The 19,617-nt window shown below is 45.0% G+C and overlaps 1 protein-coding gene across 1 annotated transcript; it reads left to right on the forward strand.

The window, feature by feature from the left end:
- Positions 1-8,066: 8,066 nt before the first annotated feature.
- Lao1 (L-amino acid oxidase 1) lies at positions 8,067-17,960 on the forward strand. The gene is made up of 7 exons (NM_001106682.1): positions 8,067-8,110; positions 9,711-9,925; positions 10,272-10,384; positions 14,330-14,531; positions 16,159-16,215; positions 16,442-16,578; positions 16,833-17,960. The coding sequence occupies exons 1-7, from the start codon at positions 8,080-8,082 to the stop codon at positions 17,635-17,637; spliced, it is 1,560 nt and encodes a 519-aa protein (NP_001100152.1). The 5' UTR covers positions 8,067-8,079; the 3' UTR covers positions 17,638-17,960.
- The last annotated feature ends 1,657 nt before the right edge of the window (positions 17,961-19,617 follow it).

Here is a 19,617-nt window from a genome sequence, read left to right on the forward strand (position 1 = left end):
AAAGAAGAGTTAATTAATTAGTTAATTAATTAAAAACTCAGTGACACTAAACATTGAAAACTCTTTCTATGCCAATGATTTGAATACATTTTACTCAATTTGTATCTGTGAGCTGACAGTTACAAATTGTTAGCTGGCCAATTGTTAGTGCCAATGACCAGCTTTAGCATTCACATGGTGGGTAAACTGAGGCAGGCAGCCTTTGGTACCTAGAGCCACTGACAGGGATGGATCCAGACACCTACAGGGACTGCTGCCAATGACAACTGGCGATTAGAAGTTACTCAGCAGATTTTTCTCTGAGAGAACAAAGCTTAATTTCCCGAGGCTGGCACTCCCTGTGGCCAGCAGAAAACCTATGAACTCTTTTAACTCTTTGGGGCTGGCGAGAAAGAGAAGAGAGAAAATACACACATACACACACACACACACACACACACACACACACACACACACACACACACACTGAATGGATGAAACAAAAGGCAGAGTTCAATAACTTCATACATACAAATACATACATACATGCACACATACATACAGACAGACCTACAGACGTATACACATTCACATAAATTCACACATACATACATATATACATACATATACATACACGCACACACATTCTCTGAGTGGATGAAACAAAAAGCAGAGTCCAATAACTACATACATGCAAATACATACATACATGCATACAGACCTATAGACAGACATAGACACATTCACACATAGAATGGTTAGAGCAAAGCTCCAGCAAGCAGACTCCAAGCATTTCATACATACACATACATACATGCACATATACACACAATTGGTGGATGGAGCAAGCTCCAACATGTACCCAGACGAGCTTTACATTCACACATACATACACACATACATACATACATACACACACACATAGTTGTTGGATGGAAGGAACAATGTTCCCACTTCATTCTTTCTTCCATAGCTTATATATCCCAACAATATCTTTCAAGCAGTATAAAATTACAATTTAATTACATTTTAGTTTTCTTTTACTAAATGATTATTAAAAGAAAAACTGGGTTGGGGATTTGGCTCAGTGGTAGAGCGCTTGCCTAGGAAGCGCAAGGCCCTGGGTTCGGTCCCCAGCTCCGAAAAACAGAACCAAAAAAAAAAAAAAGAAAAAAGAAAAACTGTATTCCCCAACACCTTTACAAGAAATAACATTATGTAGTACAGGTAAAGAAAACAAATTATTCCCCAAAAACCCAGAAACAGTCATAACTAAGCAACTTGTGACAGATTAACAAAGTATAAGCAGTCAAGGTCGCTTTCTCAGCCAGTTTCTCTTATTACCAGGCAGCAGTTTGGGTTAAAAGAAAGCAGTAATTATTTTATTATTTATCTTTAAAGGTAAACTTGCAAGAATGTTAAGAGAATCATAAATCTAAATGTTTACATAGAAATCAGTCATATCTATCTTAAATCCTCAGCCTGCATATCTACTCAGCAGCAATTCTTATTAAATCCTATCAGATGCTGAGGCCAAAATGGGTCTAAGAAATCCTCACCAGTCCAGCCTCAGGCAGAGTCCCATCAGCCAGTGCTGCCATTGTTCTTGTTCCCTGACCATAAAAGGTTCCTAGCTTAACTCATAAGAGCGTGCCTTTCTGAACTTCAAATTGTTTCCTAAGATTTTCTACATCAGAGCCAGTAATAACATCTCAACCTGGCTCCATTAACAATTTTATTTTTCCAAATGTTTTCTAAGGGTGGTGGTCATTGTTGACGATCTAAGTCTCTAAGTTCTTCTCTAGGGTGGTGATTGAATCGTTAATGTGCTCCAGCCATTAAGCATTAGTACTGTGAAGCCAGAGATACTGCCAGTGAGAGACTGGAAGCCCCTTGGAGTTTTCATATGATTTTTTAGATTAAGAGGGTTGTGAGGGCAGGAAGCAAAGCAGAACTTCATAATAGTATTAAGTCCTGAGGACATGTGGTCCCCGGGCCATGACGAACCGAGGCCATGCCACACTGAGGTTCACCCGTGAGACTCTAGTAACCAGTGGACCACATTCCATGAGTTCTAACGTTATTTGTTAGACTACTGGATTTGATGGGTAATGAGTCAAAACAGAAACACATTCAGTGATAGAAAATTACTACCTTGACATTGCCCATGAGAAATGTATTTGTACTACAGAATTTGGAAACAACTTAAGTTCAAAGAAAGAAAGGAAAGGAGGGAGAGGGAGGAAGGGGGAAGGAGGAATGGAGGTAGAGGGAGGAAAAGAAAGTGAGAGGGAGGGAGCCCAGATTCCTTTCCAGAACCAAGCTAACTCTTCTTATGTCTCTGCCTCTCGCTTCCGCATTTTGTGTTGGGACAGTCTCACTAAGTATCACACAACTCACTATATAGAGCAGACTAGGCTCGAACTCACAGAGATCGGCCTATCTCTGCTTCACTTCAGCTCTTAAAAGACAGTCCGATCCAGAATGGGATTCCTCTCTCCTTAGAGGAGAGAACTGAGACTCAGAGAGATGGCATCACTTGTCTAAGGCCAGAGAAAAAATGGAGTGGCAGCCTCCTTGACTTTTAAATATCAGAAATACTTAAAGGTCAAGAGTCGTCTTGCCTGTCTTTTTTTCAGACAGATGAATCCAGAAGATAGGAGGGATCTGACAAAGATCATGTAACTTCACAATAGAAAAGTCAACACCTAAAAACACCACTTGCCTCCTGCGTAAAGAGTGAGTCACCAAGTACATAGTGTGCTTCATTATTTAAGTCCATGGTAATGGCTGTGCATGAACTCTGATCAAAACATCTCTGGCTGCCGAGAACTGGCCCCACTCCACCATGGACATGGAGCTGCCAGCCCAGAGGTCAGCAAGAGGAATCAGGAAAAGTCTAGAGTTTTTTTCCTCAATAAGATGAGCCCACAGACTTCAGGGAGGTGTTGAGCTTCGAGAAAGGCAAAGCTTGTTACAATCATAACAACCAAGGACTCCCTGGTTGGCCCAAGCTGATGGGGCATCATTGGGGACCACTGGGTCAGCAAATGACTTCAAGGTCAGTGCATGCCTACTCCTGAAAACTGAAGGTCCCCTGAAGGGGAGAAAGGAAGGAAAGAAGGGAGGGAGGGAGGGAGGGAGGGAAGGAGGGAGGGAGGGAGGGAAGAAAACAACATCATAACCAGGTGAGTCCAGGTGATGTCCATGGACACCTTGCCTCTCATCTCCCGCATCCATACCCCTAGGTATTCTTGACAGTTTGCTCTCTAAGAGGCTGTCTATCTGCCCAGCAACAATTATCCAGTTATGAGGATCTCAGCCTGTATGCCCTCAACATCTTGAGTTCTGGATTTCTACAGACCCAAGGCTATGTGTCTTGTATAAACCAACAAATGACATAGAGTTCTACTAAGCTGATAGAAGCACAATCTCAATGACATTAATGACAGAAATATCAACCAGAGTTTATACCATAATAATGGCGGTGATGATGGCAGAACTCTCATAGCATGTTTCCTCCTGGGGGCCTGGTGTTCTGTTAAGTACCTACTTGTTATAACTCATTTAATATCTGGAGCATAGCTATGAAATACAGTGCAGGTAAACTGACTTACAGTAATTATCAAGCACGTGGCAATGTTGTGTTAAATGATTACCTCTTTCTGTAAAGAGTAAAGATTTAAAAAGCTAAAACCAGGCTATCGTCTGTACTGCTAAGCCTCATCAAAGCTCCGTCTCTGGCATCTCAGCAGCTTGGTTTGTGACCCCATTGAGTGATGTCAAGGGAAAGAGGATGATCAACATCCACAAAGAATACCATCCTGTCCACTTAGTTGACCAACATTTTTTTTCCTATTTAGACCCTTTTGTGAGCATTCATATAAGACACTTTTTTTTTACATTTTCCAGAACAAGGATAGTTATCTATTCTCACAAATTATGTAAGAGTTTCATCCAAGTCCCAGCCAACCCATGGCCACAGTACACCAGTCAATATAGATGTTTACATTTAAGCCATTTATTCTTCCTAAACCAAAGGAACAAACAAATGCCCTGCTCCATCTCCTGTCCCCTGGAGAGTTTCTCTTCACCATTTTCCTGGGGCGTGTTCCAGAAAGAGACACGGTGTTCTAGCTATCAGCTTGTAAGTAGGGCAGGCACATCGCAGAGCCGTCTGTAACCAGCATGCATTTGTTCCCATTCTGGTCAATCATAGAGCGCTCACCAGGGACACCAGGATTCAGGCTATGGAGGGGAAAGCAGCAGATTGCTTAGTCCCCTTTCTCGTACAATCTGCTCTTGATTTCAGAGACTCCCAGTGTCCATCCTGAATGCGCACTGACATTTAATGGTGTGTGTCTGCTGTATGGGCCAGCTTTGTGACCCGAAAAGCCAAATCCTACCGAGTCATTCATGAAGCACATTCGGATCATGCAGTTAACTCGTGAGTTTTAAAGTTCACATGTCAGAAGACTTTAAATTGTTCTTAAAGGTTTATTTTTTTTTTTTTTTTTTTTTTTTTTTTTGGAGCTGGGGACCGAACCCAGGGCCTTGCGCTTCCTAGGTAAGCGCTCTACCACTGAGCTAAATCCCCAGCCCCAAAGGTTTATTTTTTTAATGATGTGCATACAGGGGACAGTATGTGCATTTGATTGCTGGAGTTACAAGCAGTTGAGAGCCGCCCAGCATGGGTGGTTCAAACTGAACTTGGCAAGTGGTACATTCTCTTCTTGATGGTTAACCATCTCTCCATATTGATTTCATATTGTTAAAATGTCAAATATATCAGCAGATTCAATGCACTTCTGTTAGAACCCTAGCTACTGCTTTCTTAAAAATAGTTAAGGAGGGGTTGGGGATTTAGCTCAGTGGTAGAGCGCTTGCCTAGCAAGCACAAGGCCCTGGGTTTGGTCCCCAGCTCTGAAAAAAAAATGGGGGGGGGGGCTGGAGCGATGGCTCAGAGGTTAAGAGCACCCGACTACTCTTCCAGAGGTCATGAGTTCAATTTCCAGCAACCACATGGTGGCTCACAACCATCTGTAAAGAGATCCAATGCCCTCTTCTGGTATATCTGAAGACAGTTACAGTGTACTTATATATAATAAATGAATAAATCTTTAAAAAAAATAGTCAAGAACTCAGAATGAGTCCAACAAACTTGAAGATAAGAATACAGTTAGATGACTTTTGTCTCCCAACTTCAAAACATACTACTAGACTGTAGTGGTTTGGCCTGGCATAAGGACTAACATATAATTAATAGATTAGAACTGACAGTCCAGGCATAGCCTTAAATTTTATGGTCAGGATCTGGAGAGATGGAGAGGTTAAGAGCACTGGTTGCTCTTCAGAAGACCCAGGTTCAATTCCCAACACCCACATGGCAGCTCACAATTATTTGCGATTCCAGCTCCAGGGGATCTGGCACCCTCACACTCAGACAAAACACCAATGCCCATAAAATAAAAATAAAGAAATCTTTTAAAAATTTTTATTGACAACTAGTTTTCAACCGGGACACAAAGACTCTTCAATGAATAAAAAAAGTGTTTTTCAAAGATAGTGCTGTGACAAATGAATGCCCTTGTGCAAAAGAACAAAAGTGGGCCCTTCCACGTACCATACAGAAAATTACTTCAAAATGAATCAAAGGCCTAAATAACACTTTGAAGACAAAACATAGGAATACATTTTCAGTTTCTTGGATCAGGCAATTGTTTCTTAAATCCACTCCAAAAGTAACATGAGAAAAAAATCAGTCAAATTTTTATCAAAGTAGAAACATTAGTAGTACAAAGAATACCATGAAGAAAATCCAATGAGGTATGGCATCACAAACCGGTGATTCTAGCACCTGGGAGATGTAGGCAAGAACACCAAGACCTGAATAAACATTTCTCTTAAGGGTATATGTGAGCAACAAGTATGACAAAGATATTTCCCAGCAGTAGCCAATGCAAATCAAAGCCACGGAAAGATACCATTGTGCACACACACACGCGCGCTCAATGCTATGCCGATTCTTCACAAAGATTACACCACCAAAATAATGAGATACTGGTTTACTTACAGGAGCATGGGTGGGTGGTTCCACCATCAAAGCCCCACCCCAACTCAACCCTCTACCTCTTAGATATCCTACCCCCCCCCCAAGGTCCTATGCAGCTGTTTTCTTGTTGTTGTTGCCGGTTTCTTTTTTTTTTTTTTAAGATGTATTTATTTCATGTATGAGTGCTCTATCTGCACATGGTGGTAGGGGGAGGGGGGTGGAGATCAGATCCCATTACAGATGGTTGTGAGACGCCGTGTAATTGCTAAGATTGAATACAGGTCCTCTAGAAGAACAACCAGAGCTCTTAACCACTGAGCCATCTCTCCTGCCCCGTCTTGTTATTTTCTTACTGTGCCTAATTTATAAATTAGATTTCGTGAAAGAAAAACATTTTAGATAGGATGTGGTACTCTCTGCTTTTTAGACAACTAACAGGGATCCTGGGATGTGTACTCATGTGGGGAGGGGCGTGATGCTGATTCTATTCTCATTTCTTCTTTTTAATAAAGAATAGAAAACGTTATCATCCAAAAAGAAAAAGAAAGGAAAAAAGGAAGAAAACCCAAGTTCAAAAAGGGATCGATTCTGTATCCCAAGACACACAAGTCTTCCAGGACAAATCAGGACTCTAACCCAGTCCTGTCAATCCTATTGCTATTACCCTTCCCCCACACCACCTGATGCCAGACTCCCAGTCCTGGGCCCCACCTTCCCCCATCCCTTTTCTTCCTGCCAGACCCCACACTGCTGGTTGGGTAAAGACTTTCTGTTCATTTCTCTTGCCAACCAGCCTGTGAACAAAAGCTAGTCTTGGCAGAACAGTTACTGGCTGCTTTCCTTATGGGAAGGAAATACATTGCCAGAGAAGTACACTGTGTCTAAGGAACCCCTGGAGGTCCCAGAGGAAGCAGCTTTTTTTTTCTCCACTGGAAACGGCCAGGCTAGAGACTTCTGCCTACCTGCCTGCCTACCTGGGATCATCGTACAGGAGCTCCTGGCCAGATCCCTATCCCAAACAGACATGGAAATAAAGTGTCATAGTGTACCAGCAGTGGGAAAGCAGGCATTCTGGATTGTGGGTGGTTGGGAGCTCTGGTTTTTGCTGGAAGTTCAGAGACCAGATGTCCCACCCAGCCAGCCCTCATCCCTTCCCAGGATGATCACGGCAAGTTCATGGTGGCCCACCTGCTCCCATTCCCCACTTTTTTTCTTACATTTTTATTAAATTGGGTATTTCTTTTTTTAGGATTTATTATATATAACATATATAAGAAATTATATATATATATATTGTAGCTGTCTTCAGACACACCAGAAAAGGGCATCAGATCTCATTACAGATGGTTGTGAGCCACCATGTGGTTACTGGGATTTGAACTCAGGACCTTTGGAAGAGCAGTCAGTGCTCTTAACCACTGAGCTATCTCTCCAGCCCAAATTGGGTATTTCTTATTTATATTTCTTTTTTTTTTCTTTTTTTTTTTTCCCAGAGCTGGGGACCGAACCCAGGGCCTTGCGCTCGCTAGGCAAGCGCTCTACCGCTGAGCTAAATCCCCAATCCCCATTTATATTTCAAATGTTATCCCTTTCCCGGTTTCCTGTCCATCAGCCCCCTAACCCCTCTCTCTCCCCTTCTATATGTTTGTTCCCCTCCCCATCCTCCCCCCATTACTGCCTGCCCAACAATCCCCTACACTGGGGATCCAACCTTGGGAGGACCAAGGGCTTCCCTTCCACTGGTGCCCCAACAAGGATATTCACTGCTACCTATGCAGTTGGAGCTCAGGGTCAGTCCATGTATAGTCTTTGGGTAGTGGTTTGCCCCTTAGCAAAGGAGGCCAGAAGGGGCTTTTCCAGGAAAAGGTGTCAGGGGGAAAAGTGAAATCAGTTATCACTGTCATCTCACCTAACAGGTCAGGCCTTGGTGCAGAGCCACCCTGCTTGGCTGAGTCAATAGGGCCAGAGATGGACTGATGGGATAAGAGCCAAATATTGCCAGAGAGGTGCTGCTTCTTTATAAAGAGAAGAGCTGCTCAGAGCTCTGCATGAGTTTCAGGACCATGGCCAAGAAGAGTGGTAAGTGGGGTCCTGCTCCAGGTCAGGAAGAGACTGAACAAGGAAGCGTTAGATACTGAAATAGGCATAGGTGTTGGATTGCAAAGGGACACGGGTCAGTGGATTGGACATAGGTCTAAGAATGTCTCAGCTGAGAACTGACCGTATGAGAGTAAAGAGAGTTAGAACCAAGATAGGAATCCAGCTTTACCTGGAGATGGCTCTGGACGTTAAGAATGAGTTCAGTGGAAATGGATCTGGAGTAGGGGTCAGGGGTTGGATTCTTTCAAAGGCAAGAACAGAGGAGCCAAGAAACAAATGCTGATTTGCTCAGGGGAAACTGTAAGGGCTGAAGAGTGGATAAGAAGGTTGAGGCAGAGCAGGGAGGAAGGGGAGAAACTGAGACTTTAGCAATCCTCTCCCTTGGGCTTGGTAATATCTCTCCTCTTTTCTAATGAGTTGTCCCAGTGGAAAGCTGTCTTGGCACTGGGAAAGGACTAATGTGCCCTCGGCTAGTGGAAGTCCTATTCCTTCAAGGAGTTTCAGTGGCCTCTAAATTACAAAGGCCAAACTAAGGGGTTCTCACCAGCCAAAAGCTCAGCTTCTGGATATACTTGGGATGTACAGTCCTGGTCCACTTAAGAACAGGTGACACTGAGGGAACCAAATAGCCCTTTGTGTCAGATAAGACCAGCTGTCAACAAGAAAATCAAGCCACTCAAGACTTGTTATATGGTAGTCACTAACTGTCTGAGTGATGAATTCTAATCTTGATATCACACTCGATATTTAGGAAGCTTTGAGAAACCATAGATGAGGCTGGATGGGAAAAAAAGGACTGCCTGTTTCGCACAGGTCACTCCTCACTCCTCCTAGGAGAAAGGAACCTTCCTTCTACACATGCTCACCTTTTCACCAGTAGGCACACGCTCCCTCTCCCTTGCCTTCGCTCCCTGACTCTCTTCCCCACATAGCTTTGCTTTCCACACACAAGCACCCACATTCTCCCTCAGACTCGAGCAAAGGAACACATCCCATTCTCCTCACATCAAATCCATCCTGACTCACGCTCCAGGTTTCAGTCCACCTCACCTTCCCGTACAGGCTCAGACACAACCAGACATCCACTCCACTCCACAAACGCATCCCTCACACACACTCGAACTCTGTGGTCATATGACATAAACACAAACCACGGTCACACTCCCACCCACAAACTGACAGATCTACACAGCAGTCAGTCCTTAACAGTCACAGGTGAGCAACACACACACACACACACACACACACACACACACACACTCCCCGTAAGGAATAGACATGTATAGTCACCTACCAACCTCCCATACCCACGAGCTTCCAGGGTACAAGCCGGGTTCACAAACCACACATCAATCACACAAATAACACTGCAGTTCACCGTACACCCATACCCTGCACAACACAATCGCCTTCATATCGACGTAATACCAAATATTCCCATCTGCAACCACACACTTGCCAGACAAGGCCTTCATCTGACTGCCCTGCACTGGCTCCCACAGCCAAGCTCAACCTTGGTAGACCAAGTGCCAGAGCCTTGGCTCCAGGAAGGCCACCCCTTTGTTTTCTCTGCCCCCAGGAATCCTTATTTGGGGGATCCTGCTGTCTATCTCCAGCTGCCTTGCCTCCTTTGAGGACATTTTCAAGTGTTTCCAGGATCCTGATTATGAGGCCTTGCTTCTCATAGCCCAGAATGGGCTCCATACCTCCCCATCGTCCAAGCGTATAGTGGTAGTGGGAGCTGGCATGGCGGGACTAGTGGCAGCTAAGCTCCTACAGGATGCTGGTCATGAGGTAAGGAAGTCTTGAGAAGTCTTCATCATCAGCCTCCCATTTGCCTCCTTGGGTGGAAAACGGGTGAACAGCCTGACAGTGCACAATTAATGAAGTCTCCAAGCCCCCTGGGCTCTAACTATTGCTAACCACCATGCATGTTCTTACGGAGATAAAAGAGAAGACCTATGCTACCGGGTGAGAGCCTCAAATCACTCAGGACCCTCTGGAGCAAACAGCCCCAGGGAGGTTACCCTGTATGTTCAGGGCTTCCAGGCCAAAGCCTAAGGCTATTTGGAGGTGAGAAGTGGGGTGAGGAAAAAAGGCAGCCCTCCCTAAGAGTGACAGCAGCTCCTCTGATCTCCAGGTAACAATCTTGGAGGCCAGCAACCACATTGGAGGTCGGGTGGTCACACTCAGAAACAAGGAGGAAGGCTGGCACTTTGAACTTGGGCCAATGCGAATCCCAGAAAGCCACAGGTAAGTCCTGTACAAGAGAGGAGCAAAAGAATATGGTTTTGCCGGAAGTCCCACACCCGCGGATCCCGGCCCGCAGCAGCTCTCTGCTCCCAAACCCCGTGGGAGAGAGACCTCACCGCCTGATCAGGTGGGCACTCCTGAGGCTGCAGAGCGGAGGAGACCACCAACACTGCCCACCCCTGCCCACATCCCTGGCCCAAGAGGCAACTGTATAAGGCCTCTGGGTTCCCGTAGGGGAGGGCCCAGGAGCGGCAGGACCCCTGCGCCTGAGACACCACCGGAACCTGAAGGAAACAGACCGGATAAACAGTTCTCTGCACCCAAATCCCGTGGGAGGGAGAGCTAAACCTTCAGAGAGGCAGACACGCCTGGGAAACCAGAAGAGACTGCACTCTGTGCACATCCAGACGCCAGAGGAAAACACCAAACGTCATCTGGAACCCTGGTGCACGGAGGCTCCCGGAAAGAGCGGCGCAGATCTTCCCGGTTGCTGCTGCCGCGGAGAGGACTTAGGCAGTACCCCACGAGCAAACTTGAGCCTTGGAACCACAGGTAGGACCAACTTTTCCCCTGCAAGAAACCTGCCTGGTGAACTCAAGACACAGGCCCACAGGAACAGCTGAAGACCTGTAGAGAGGAAAAACTACAGGCCCGAAAGCAGAACACTCGGTCCCCATAACTGGCTGAAAGAAAACAGGAAAACAGGTCTACAGCACTCCTGACACACAGGCTTATAGGGCAGTCTAGCCATGGTCAGAAATAGCAGAACAAAGTAACACTAGAGATAATCTGATGGCGAGAGGCAAGCGCAGGAACCCAAGCAACAGAAACCAAGACTACATGGCATCATCGGAGCCCAATTCTCCCACCAAAGCAAACACGGAATATCCAAACACACCAGAAAAGCAAGATCTAGTTTCAAAATCATATTTGATCATGATGCTGGAGGACTTCAAGAAAGACATAAAGAACTCCCTTAGAGAACAAGTAGAAGCCTACAGAGAGGAATCGCAAAAATCCCTGAAAGAATTCCAGGAAAACACAATCAAACAGTTGAAGGAATTAAAAATGGAAATAGAAGCAATCAAGAAAGAACACATGGAAACAACCCTGGACATAGAAAATCAAAAGAAAAGACAAGGAGCTGTAGATACAAGCTTCACCAACAGAATACAAGAGATGGAAGAGAGAATCTCGGGAGCAGAAGATTCCATAGAAATCATTGACTCAACTGTCAAAGATAATGTAAAGCAGAAAAAGCTACTGGTCCAAAACATACAGGAAATCCAGGACTCAATGAGAAGATCAAACCTAAGGATAATAGGTATAGAAGAGAGTGAAGACTCCCAGCTCAAAGGACCAGTAAATATCTTCAACAAAATCATAGAAGAAAACTTCCTTAACCTAAAAAAAGAGATACCCATAGGCATACAAGAAGCCTACAGAACTCCAAATAGATTGGACCAGAAAAGAAACACCTCCCGTCACATAATTGTCAAAACACCAAACGCACAAAATAAAGAAAGAATATTAAAAGCAGTAAGGGGAAAAGGTCAAGTAACATATAAAGGCAGACCTATCAGAATCACACCAGACTTTTCGCCAGAAACTATGAAGGCCAGAAGATCCTGGACAGATGTCATACAGACCCTAAGAGAACACAAATGCTAGCCCAGGTTACTGTATCCTGCAAAACTCTCAATTAACATAGATGGAGAAACCAAGATATTCCATGACAAAACCAAATTTACACAATATCTTTCTACAAATCCAGCACTACAAAGGATAATAAAGGGTAAAGCCCAACATAAGGAGGCAAGCTATACCCTAGAAGAAGCAAGAAACTAATCGTCTTGGCAACAAAACAAAGAGAATGAAAGCACACAAACATAACCTCACATCCAAATATGAATATAACGGGAAGCAATAATCACTATTCCTTAATATCTCTCAACATCAATGGCCTCAACTCCCCAATAAAAAGACATAGATTAACAAACTGGATACGCAATGAGGACCCTGCATTCTGCTGCCTACAGGAAACACACCTCAGAGACAAAGACAGACACTACCTCACAGTGAAAGGCTGGAAAACAACTTTCCAAGCAAATGGTCGGAAGAAGCAAGCTGGAGTAGCCATTCTAATATCAAATAAAATCAATTTTCAATTAAAAGTCATCAAAAAAGATAAGGAAGGACACTTCATATTCATCAAAGGAAAAATCCACCAAGATGAACCCTCAATCCTCATCTTCGGTTGGTTTATATACAAGTGTGCAATTTCTAGGCTTGAAAGTAAAATGATGCTATCTGGTGCTGGATAGAGGAGCCTTATTTTTTATTATGGCAGCTTGCTATTTTTGTAACATGGTGATTTGGTTGAACACAATAAAGTACAGTAGTAACTGATCTCCCCTTCTTCCTGGATGAGTGAGGAGATGATTAAATATTGATGTCAGCATCCTTGAGCATATTCAGATGAGCTTCTGCTTCTGTTGAAAAGGATGCTGTGTTTGATTGTGGTCCGAAGCTTTGAAGCACTACTTGGCATCTCCTTCCTTGGAGGTCTCACTGTTTAAACATAACAGATTTGATAGCTTGTTGGTAAGGTGAGGTCCAGCTTGTCTCCACTAGGTCATCTTCATGTGAATCCGGAGGTTATACGGTTTTGTTATAGGGATATTTCACTTTTTTAATAACGGTTTTAGCTGACATTCATGGATAGAATGAATCCTTAGAACTGTGCCACTAGTGAAAGGAAATCCTGTCTAGAGTATGTTTCTTTACAAAGCTGTGTCACACCATCCTTTGGGCCCTCTGCTGGAAAAGTAGAATCAAGTCTCAAATAATGCCTTTTAAATTGTATCCTCTAGTATTATAGATGTAGGACAGTACTGTATCATACCTCTGTGGATGTAAAATAGCTTGTACCTGCTTTATGATACGTAGTAGTGACCGTGCTTTATCAGAGCTGTTTTTAATGATGTTGCTCAGAATGTTTTCTTTCCAGATGATGATTGAGAAGCTAATTTAAAAAAAAATGGTGCCAGGTACCACAAGAGTAACAGAACTGTGCTGTTTTCTCAGGTTTTGTTTTTTTACTTTTTTTTTTAATGGAGTGTGCTGGATGTCTCTACAGTTTTGTTCAGATGACTGCAGAACCTGGAAAAGCTGTTGCTGCTGTTGATGCATAACACACTGCTATTATTGGTCTTTTTATATAAATATAAATATATATATACAGATATATAATTTGAATTTTTTGAAACTTTAGCTGTGCTGTCAACTTTGGAAAAAAGTATCCCCGTTTACTGTGTTGAGTTGGCACTGTACAGAAATTAACAGCCATATTGGTCTAGAAATGTTGAACTTAAGTTTTTTCCATTTGTACAGGGGTAACACACTGTATTAAATATGTAAGGTCTTATCTACGTGGGTTTGATTACAAAAACTAATAAAGTATTCTCTAAATTTAAAAAAAAAAGAATATGGCAGGGGAGGAGGGGAGGTGTGGAAAAGGTGGGAGAGACCCCGATGCTATCTTTCAGTACCCAACACTCTTACGATTGTTCCCCCTACCTTCTAACTTCTGTTAAGGTCATCACCACCCTCAACTCCACCCTCAACCCTTCTCTTCTGTCTCTGAGCAACTCAGGGGCCATGACTTGGTCAGCAACTGTGTAAAGAAAGGGGCAAGTAGATTAGGCATCCCTGTGTTGTGTGACCCAACCTGATTAGTCAGGACTGATCTCATCCCCCACTTCAAAAGCTGAGGTCACAGGAAACCGAGGGTCACCCAAGAAACGATAGTTTCCAACCTGGCAGTCATCCCTGCCAGCAATTCGTTTGAGTTCCTCAGCACAAGGTGACACTGTTTTTTTTCCAGAAGTAGTTTCTAATGTGGGACCAGAAGAAAAGGGGATGTTACTTCTGTCTCTGCTGCAGGATAATCCACACCTATATCCAGAAGTTTGGCCTGAAGCTGAATAATTTCACCCAGCATGACAACAACACCTGGTACCTACTCAGAGGACACCGTTACCGTGCCTCGGAAGTCAAGGCTAACCCAGAGATCCTGGGCTACCCACTGAGGCCCTCAGAGAAGAACAAAACTGCTGAAGACCTGTTCTACCAAGCCATCACTAAGGTACCTGCTTCCTTTCCCTGCTGGGACCAAGAAGGAAAGGGGTGGCATCTAAGGTTACACAGCAAATCAGCACATGGATTCAGGTCACCTGACTCAGACCCAACACTCTTACGATTGTTCCCCCTACCTTCTAACATCTGTTAAGGTCGTCACCACCCTCAACTCCACCCTCAACCCTTCTCTTCTGTCTCTAAGCAACTCAGGGGCCACGACTTGGTCAGCAACCGTGTAAAGAAAGGGGCAAGTCAATTAGGCAGCCCTTGGTAGTGAATCAGTCATCCTAGGTGACAGTGAAGATCTTTACCTTAAAGTAAGTATGTGCATATGTGTGTGTGCATGTGCATGTGTGTATGTGTGTGTCTGCTTCCGTGTGTCTGTGTCTGTGTGTCCATGTGTATGTCTGTGTGTGTCTGTGTCTGCGAGCATGTGCCTACGTGCCCAAGCGCTCGTGTGTATGTGGTGTGTTTGGTGTGCATGTGTGCAGATGTACATGTGTGTGTGCATGCATGCATGTGTGTGCATGTGTGCATGTGTGTATGCATATTAGGTGAATATGAATGCATGTACACATTTTTGAGGAGCCAGTGATCAGCATTGGTGTCTTCCTTGTTTGCTTTCTACCTTATTTTATTTTATTTTACTTTATTTTATTTTTGGCAGTTTCTCACTGAAGCTTGCTAATTCTGCTAGACTGCTGGCCAGCAACCCCAGGGATCCTACAGTGTCTATCTTCCCAGTGCTGATATTACAGTCATGCATGCATTACATCCTGCTTTTTCTGTTTGTCTGGTTTTTTTGTTTGTTTGTCTGTTTGTTTGTTTGTTTGTTTGTTTGTTTGTTTGTTTTTGAAACAAGTTTTCTCTGTAGCCTGTGCTGTCCTGGGTCTTTCTTTATAGACCAGGTTGGTCTTGAACTCACAGAAATCTACCTGCCTCTGCCTCCTAAGTACTGGGATTAAAAATGTGTGCCAACACCCTTTTTAATATGTGAGTTGGTGTTTTGCCTGCATGTATGTCTGTGTGAAGGTGTCAGATCCCCTGGAACTGGAGTTACAGACAGTTGTGAGCTGCCAAGTGGGTGCTGGGAATTAAACTCAAGTCCTCTGGAAGAGTAGCCAGTGCTCTTAAACACTGAGACATCTCTCCAGCCTCAACACACACTACTTCTATATGGGTGCTGGGTATAGCACTCCAGTCCTCGGTCTTGTACAGCAAGTGTATTATCAACTGCATAATCACCTTACGCTTCTGTCTTGAACAGCTCTTCCATTTCAAGTCAGGTGTGATAGTACCTGATTTTAATCCCAGTATTTGGGAGATAGAGGCAGGGGGATCCAGACTGAAGAGCAGTCTCAGCTATCCAGTGACTTTGAAGCCAACCTGGGCTATGTGAGACTTTGTCTCAACAACAGGTTACCTATATAGCGTCTTCAAATGAAAGAAACATACTCAGGGAAGAAGGCACACCCAGGAGCTCTAGGAACTGCCCTTTCCTGGCCTTTCCTAGCTTCTCCAGGGGCCATCCAAAGATCTTCACTCTACTCTGAAGGCATATGAGGTATCTGTTGCACTATGACCTTGTCTACAACCGCCTAGGTGTCCTGACTACGTCTGTTCCCCTTCTGCAGGTCAAAGCATCCAACTGCAGCCAGTTGCTGTCCCTTTATGACTCTTACTCCACCAAAGTAAGTAAAAGAGGCCCCAGGATATGGGCAAAGTGGTGAGCTCTGTGCTCAGCCAAGGCCCTGGGGCAGAGTCCTGCCTACAGGATACCCCCATTCCTACTGTCAAAGCTGTTGTGTTCCCTCGAGCCCAGATCTACTATTTCTGAGCCCAGGCCACACTGCTCAAGCCTCCCTATAGAGCAGACCCTCTAGCCTATATTTGCATCTCTGGTGCCCCCTCCCATAGGCTTACCTCCTGAAGGAAGGGATGCTGAGCAGAGGGGCCGTCGAGATGATCGGGGATATGATGAATGAGAATGCTGGGTTCTATAGGTCCCTCCTGGAGTCCCTGAGGATTGCAAACATCTTCACCAAAAATGACCAGTAAGGCTGACCTGGGGCCAGGGAGGATCCAGTCCCCAGCACCGGTTTATTTACTCTGTGGGGGGAGGGAGAAGCACTCAAATAACAGTCTCTGCCTGACACGGGGCTGTGTATTCATGAAGGTGGAGGTTATAACGCGTCCCACACAAGAGGGGAGATAGGTTCTTCCTTTTCAAACCGGAAGTATGCCCAGGACCATGGGACACACAATCTGGTAGTGTCTCTGGCTCATCTTTCCCTCTCCATCCCTACAGATTTACAGAGATCACCGGTGGCTTTGACCAACTCCCGAATAGCCTCAATGACAGCCTGAAGCCTGGTACAATCCATCTGGGGTCCAAAGTAGAAAGAGTGGTGGGAAATGAGTCTAAGGTTGAGGTTTTGTACCGCACAGATGGGCCCACCTCTGCACTGTACAATCTCACTGCGGACTATGTCATCATCTCTGCCTCAGCCAAGGCCACACGCCTCATCGCCTTCCAGCCACCCCTATCCCCAGAAAAAATACGTGCCCTGCGCTCTGTTCATTACAACAGTGCCACCAAGGTGATTTTCGTGTGCAACGAACGCTTCTGGGAAAAGGATGGCATCCACGGTGGCTACTCCATCACAGACCGACCCTCTCGCTTCATTTACTATCCCAGCTACAGCCGGCCAAGCAGCAAGGGAATCCTGCTGGCCTCCTTCACTATGGATGATGATTCTTTCTTCTTTACCGCCCTGAAGCCCAACCAGGTGGTGGATATTATCCTGGATGACCTTGCCGCAGTGCACCTCATACCCAAGGAGGAGCTAAAGCGCATGTGCCCAAAGTCAGAGGTCAAGCACTGGTCTCTAGACCCCTTCACCATTGGCTCCTATGCTGAATTCACACCCTACCAATTTTTGGACGATTTAAAGCAGCTCTCCCAGACAGAGGGCCGCATCTACTTTGCTGGGGAGCATACCAGCCTGCCACATGCCTGGATAGAAACCGCCATCAAATCTGGCATCCGGGCTGCCAAAAACATCCAGGACACGGTGGACAAGGAGGCCACTCAGGGACAGGTGGCTCTTTAGAGGTCCTTTGCCAACAATCAGGATGCCCCCCCCCAAAAAAACCCAATCTGTGGGAGAGTCTAAGAGAATTAGCTAGAAGTAAAAGGAGGTAGAGACCCAGGAGAGAGGTCCCCACTGGTCCCTTGGTCTGCAAGCAGGAGCCGTGCTGGGAAAGTGACAAGAGATATCACCCCCTATTTTGTCTTAACTCCCTGCTTAATTCTCCATGGGAAAAGGCAGGGGGTACCTGTCTAGGCTGGAGAGTTCTAGAATCAGCCTTTAGCTTAAAGGAAATTGCCTCTTGCTGCAAAACAATATCAAGCAAATAAATTTTTAAAAAAAAGTGTCTACACCTAATTTGTGTTACAACTAGAAATCTCTAGAAGCACAAGTCCCAGATTGAATAGCAGACTGACACACACACTCACACACATACATAATACATACAAACTCCATTTCTGAGTGCCTAACCACTAGCCTGTCATCTTAGCCCAACTGTAAGGAGGAAAGGAGAGCTTCTTCCCCACCCCCACCTCCCACTATGCATGAATGGCTTCTCAGCCACCCTGACTAACTTTCCCCCACCTCACCAACCAGACCCCCTACCCCTACCTGCCGTAGTCTACACTCTGCCCTGAGAGAACACCATGCTCATTTTACAGCTCCTTCTCCACTCGTCCCCTCAGTAAAACCCAACTGCCTTTACAAAACTGACCTAAATTATTCCTCCTCAAATCCTCCTTTAACCACTCTCCAACTCCAAGTTGCTTTCCCCTCTGAGCCGCAACTCCCCACCCTCATCTAGAGTACTAAATGGACTGAAGACCCTACTGAGATCATGTCGCCAACCAAACCAGAGGGCTGAAATCACTTATTTTATGGTGTGTGTGTGTGTGTGTGTGTGTGTGTGTGTGTGTGTGTGTGTGATTGTGTGTATGTGTGTGTGATTATGTGTATGTATGCATGTGTATGTGTGTGAGTATGTGTGAGAGAGAGTATGTGTGTGTGAGTGTATATGTGTGTGATTATGTGTGTGTATGTATGAGCGTGTATGTGTGTGAGTGTGTATGAGTGTGTGCACACTTGTGCTATTTTCTTCAGCCTGCCAATGCTCACTAAACATGCCTTGTGCCTGGCACCATATGGCATCTGGCTAAGAAGCAGACACACAGAGTACAAAACAGTGAAAATCAACCCTCGTCCACCTGCCTCCCCATGCGTCCAAGGTTCGGAGCCCAGGTCTGTCTCAATTTTTATTCCAAGTTCACAGAAACGAAGATTTATTCCTGGGTGTTGGGAACCAACTAAGTGAAAAGGGAAGATAAGTTCCCTCCTCATCTGACGAACTCTGGAGACCCAGGAGGCAAGCATGACAAAGCGCTGCTCGGAGTTTTGTGGAAGACCGGCATAAGATACGGGAAGGAGGAAGAGGGAAAGAAAATTCCCATTTTCTACTGCAACGTGGCCCATGGTTAAATCTAGACAGCTCTTTTCCGATACCCACCTGTCACTCATGGTCAGAACAACTTCGGTTCTAAGTGACAGAATTCAAACTGGGGCTTTCAGCAGGGGATTGTGGGGTGGCAAGAAGTCTGAGATGAACCTGCTTTTATCAGACTGACTAGGGTCCAGACTGGGGAAGAACCAAAAACAAAAACAAAAACAAAAAAACAGTGTTAAGGGCCCAGAGTCTAGATTTAAACGGACCCTGCCCTCTTCTCCATTATAAATGAACGCCTGTGGTGTGGAGGTGCAGGAGGACACAAAAGAGTGGGCTCTCCTCCAGTGCATACACTCAGAAGATGCTCTACATGGTCTGGAGCCTCAAGCACCATTCCTGGGGTTGAGCTTCTGTATCTGACTACAGATCTCCTTGGCGGAACCATCTCAGGAGCATATGCCCTTCCCCTGGAGGTCCCCACAGTGAGCTTAGGTTGGTCCCTCTACAGCTGATAAGGTTGGAATGGAGCTTGCTGTTTAATCAGTTTCAACCCCAACATA

This window comes from Rattus norvegicus, chromosome 5 (assembly GCF_036323735.1).
Source record: "Rattus norvegicus strain BN/NHsdMcwi chromosome 5, GRCr8, whole genome shotgun sequence".
Lineage (NCBI taxonomy): Eukaryota > Metazoa > Chordata > Mammalia > Rodentia > Muridae > Rattus > Rattus norvegicus.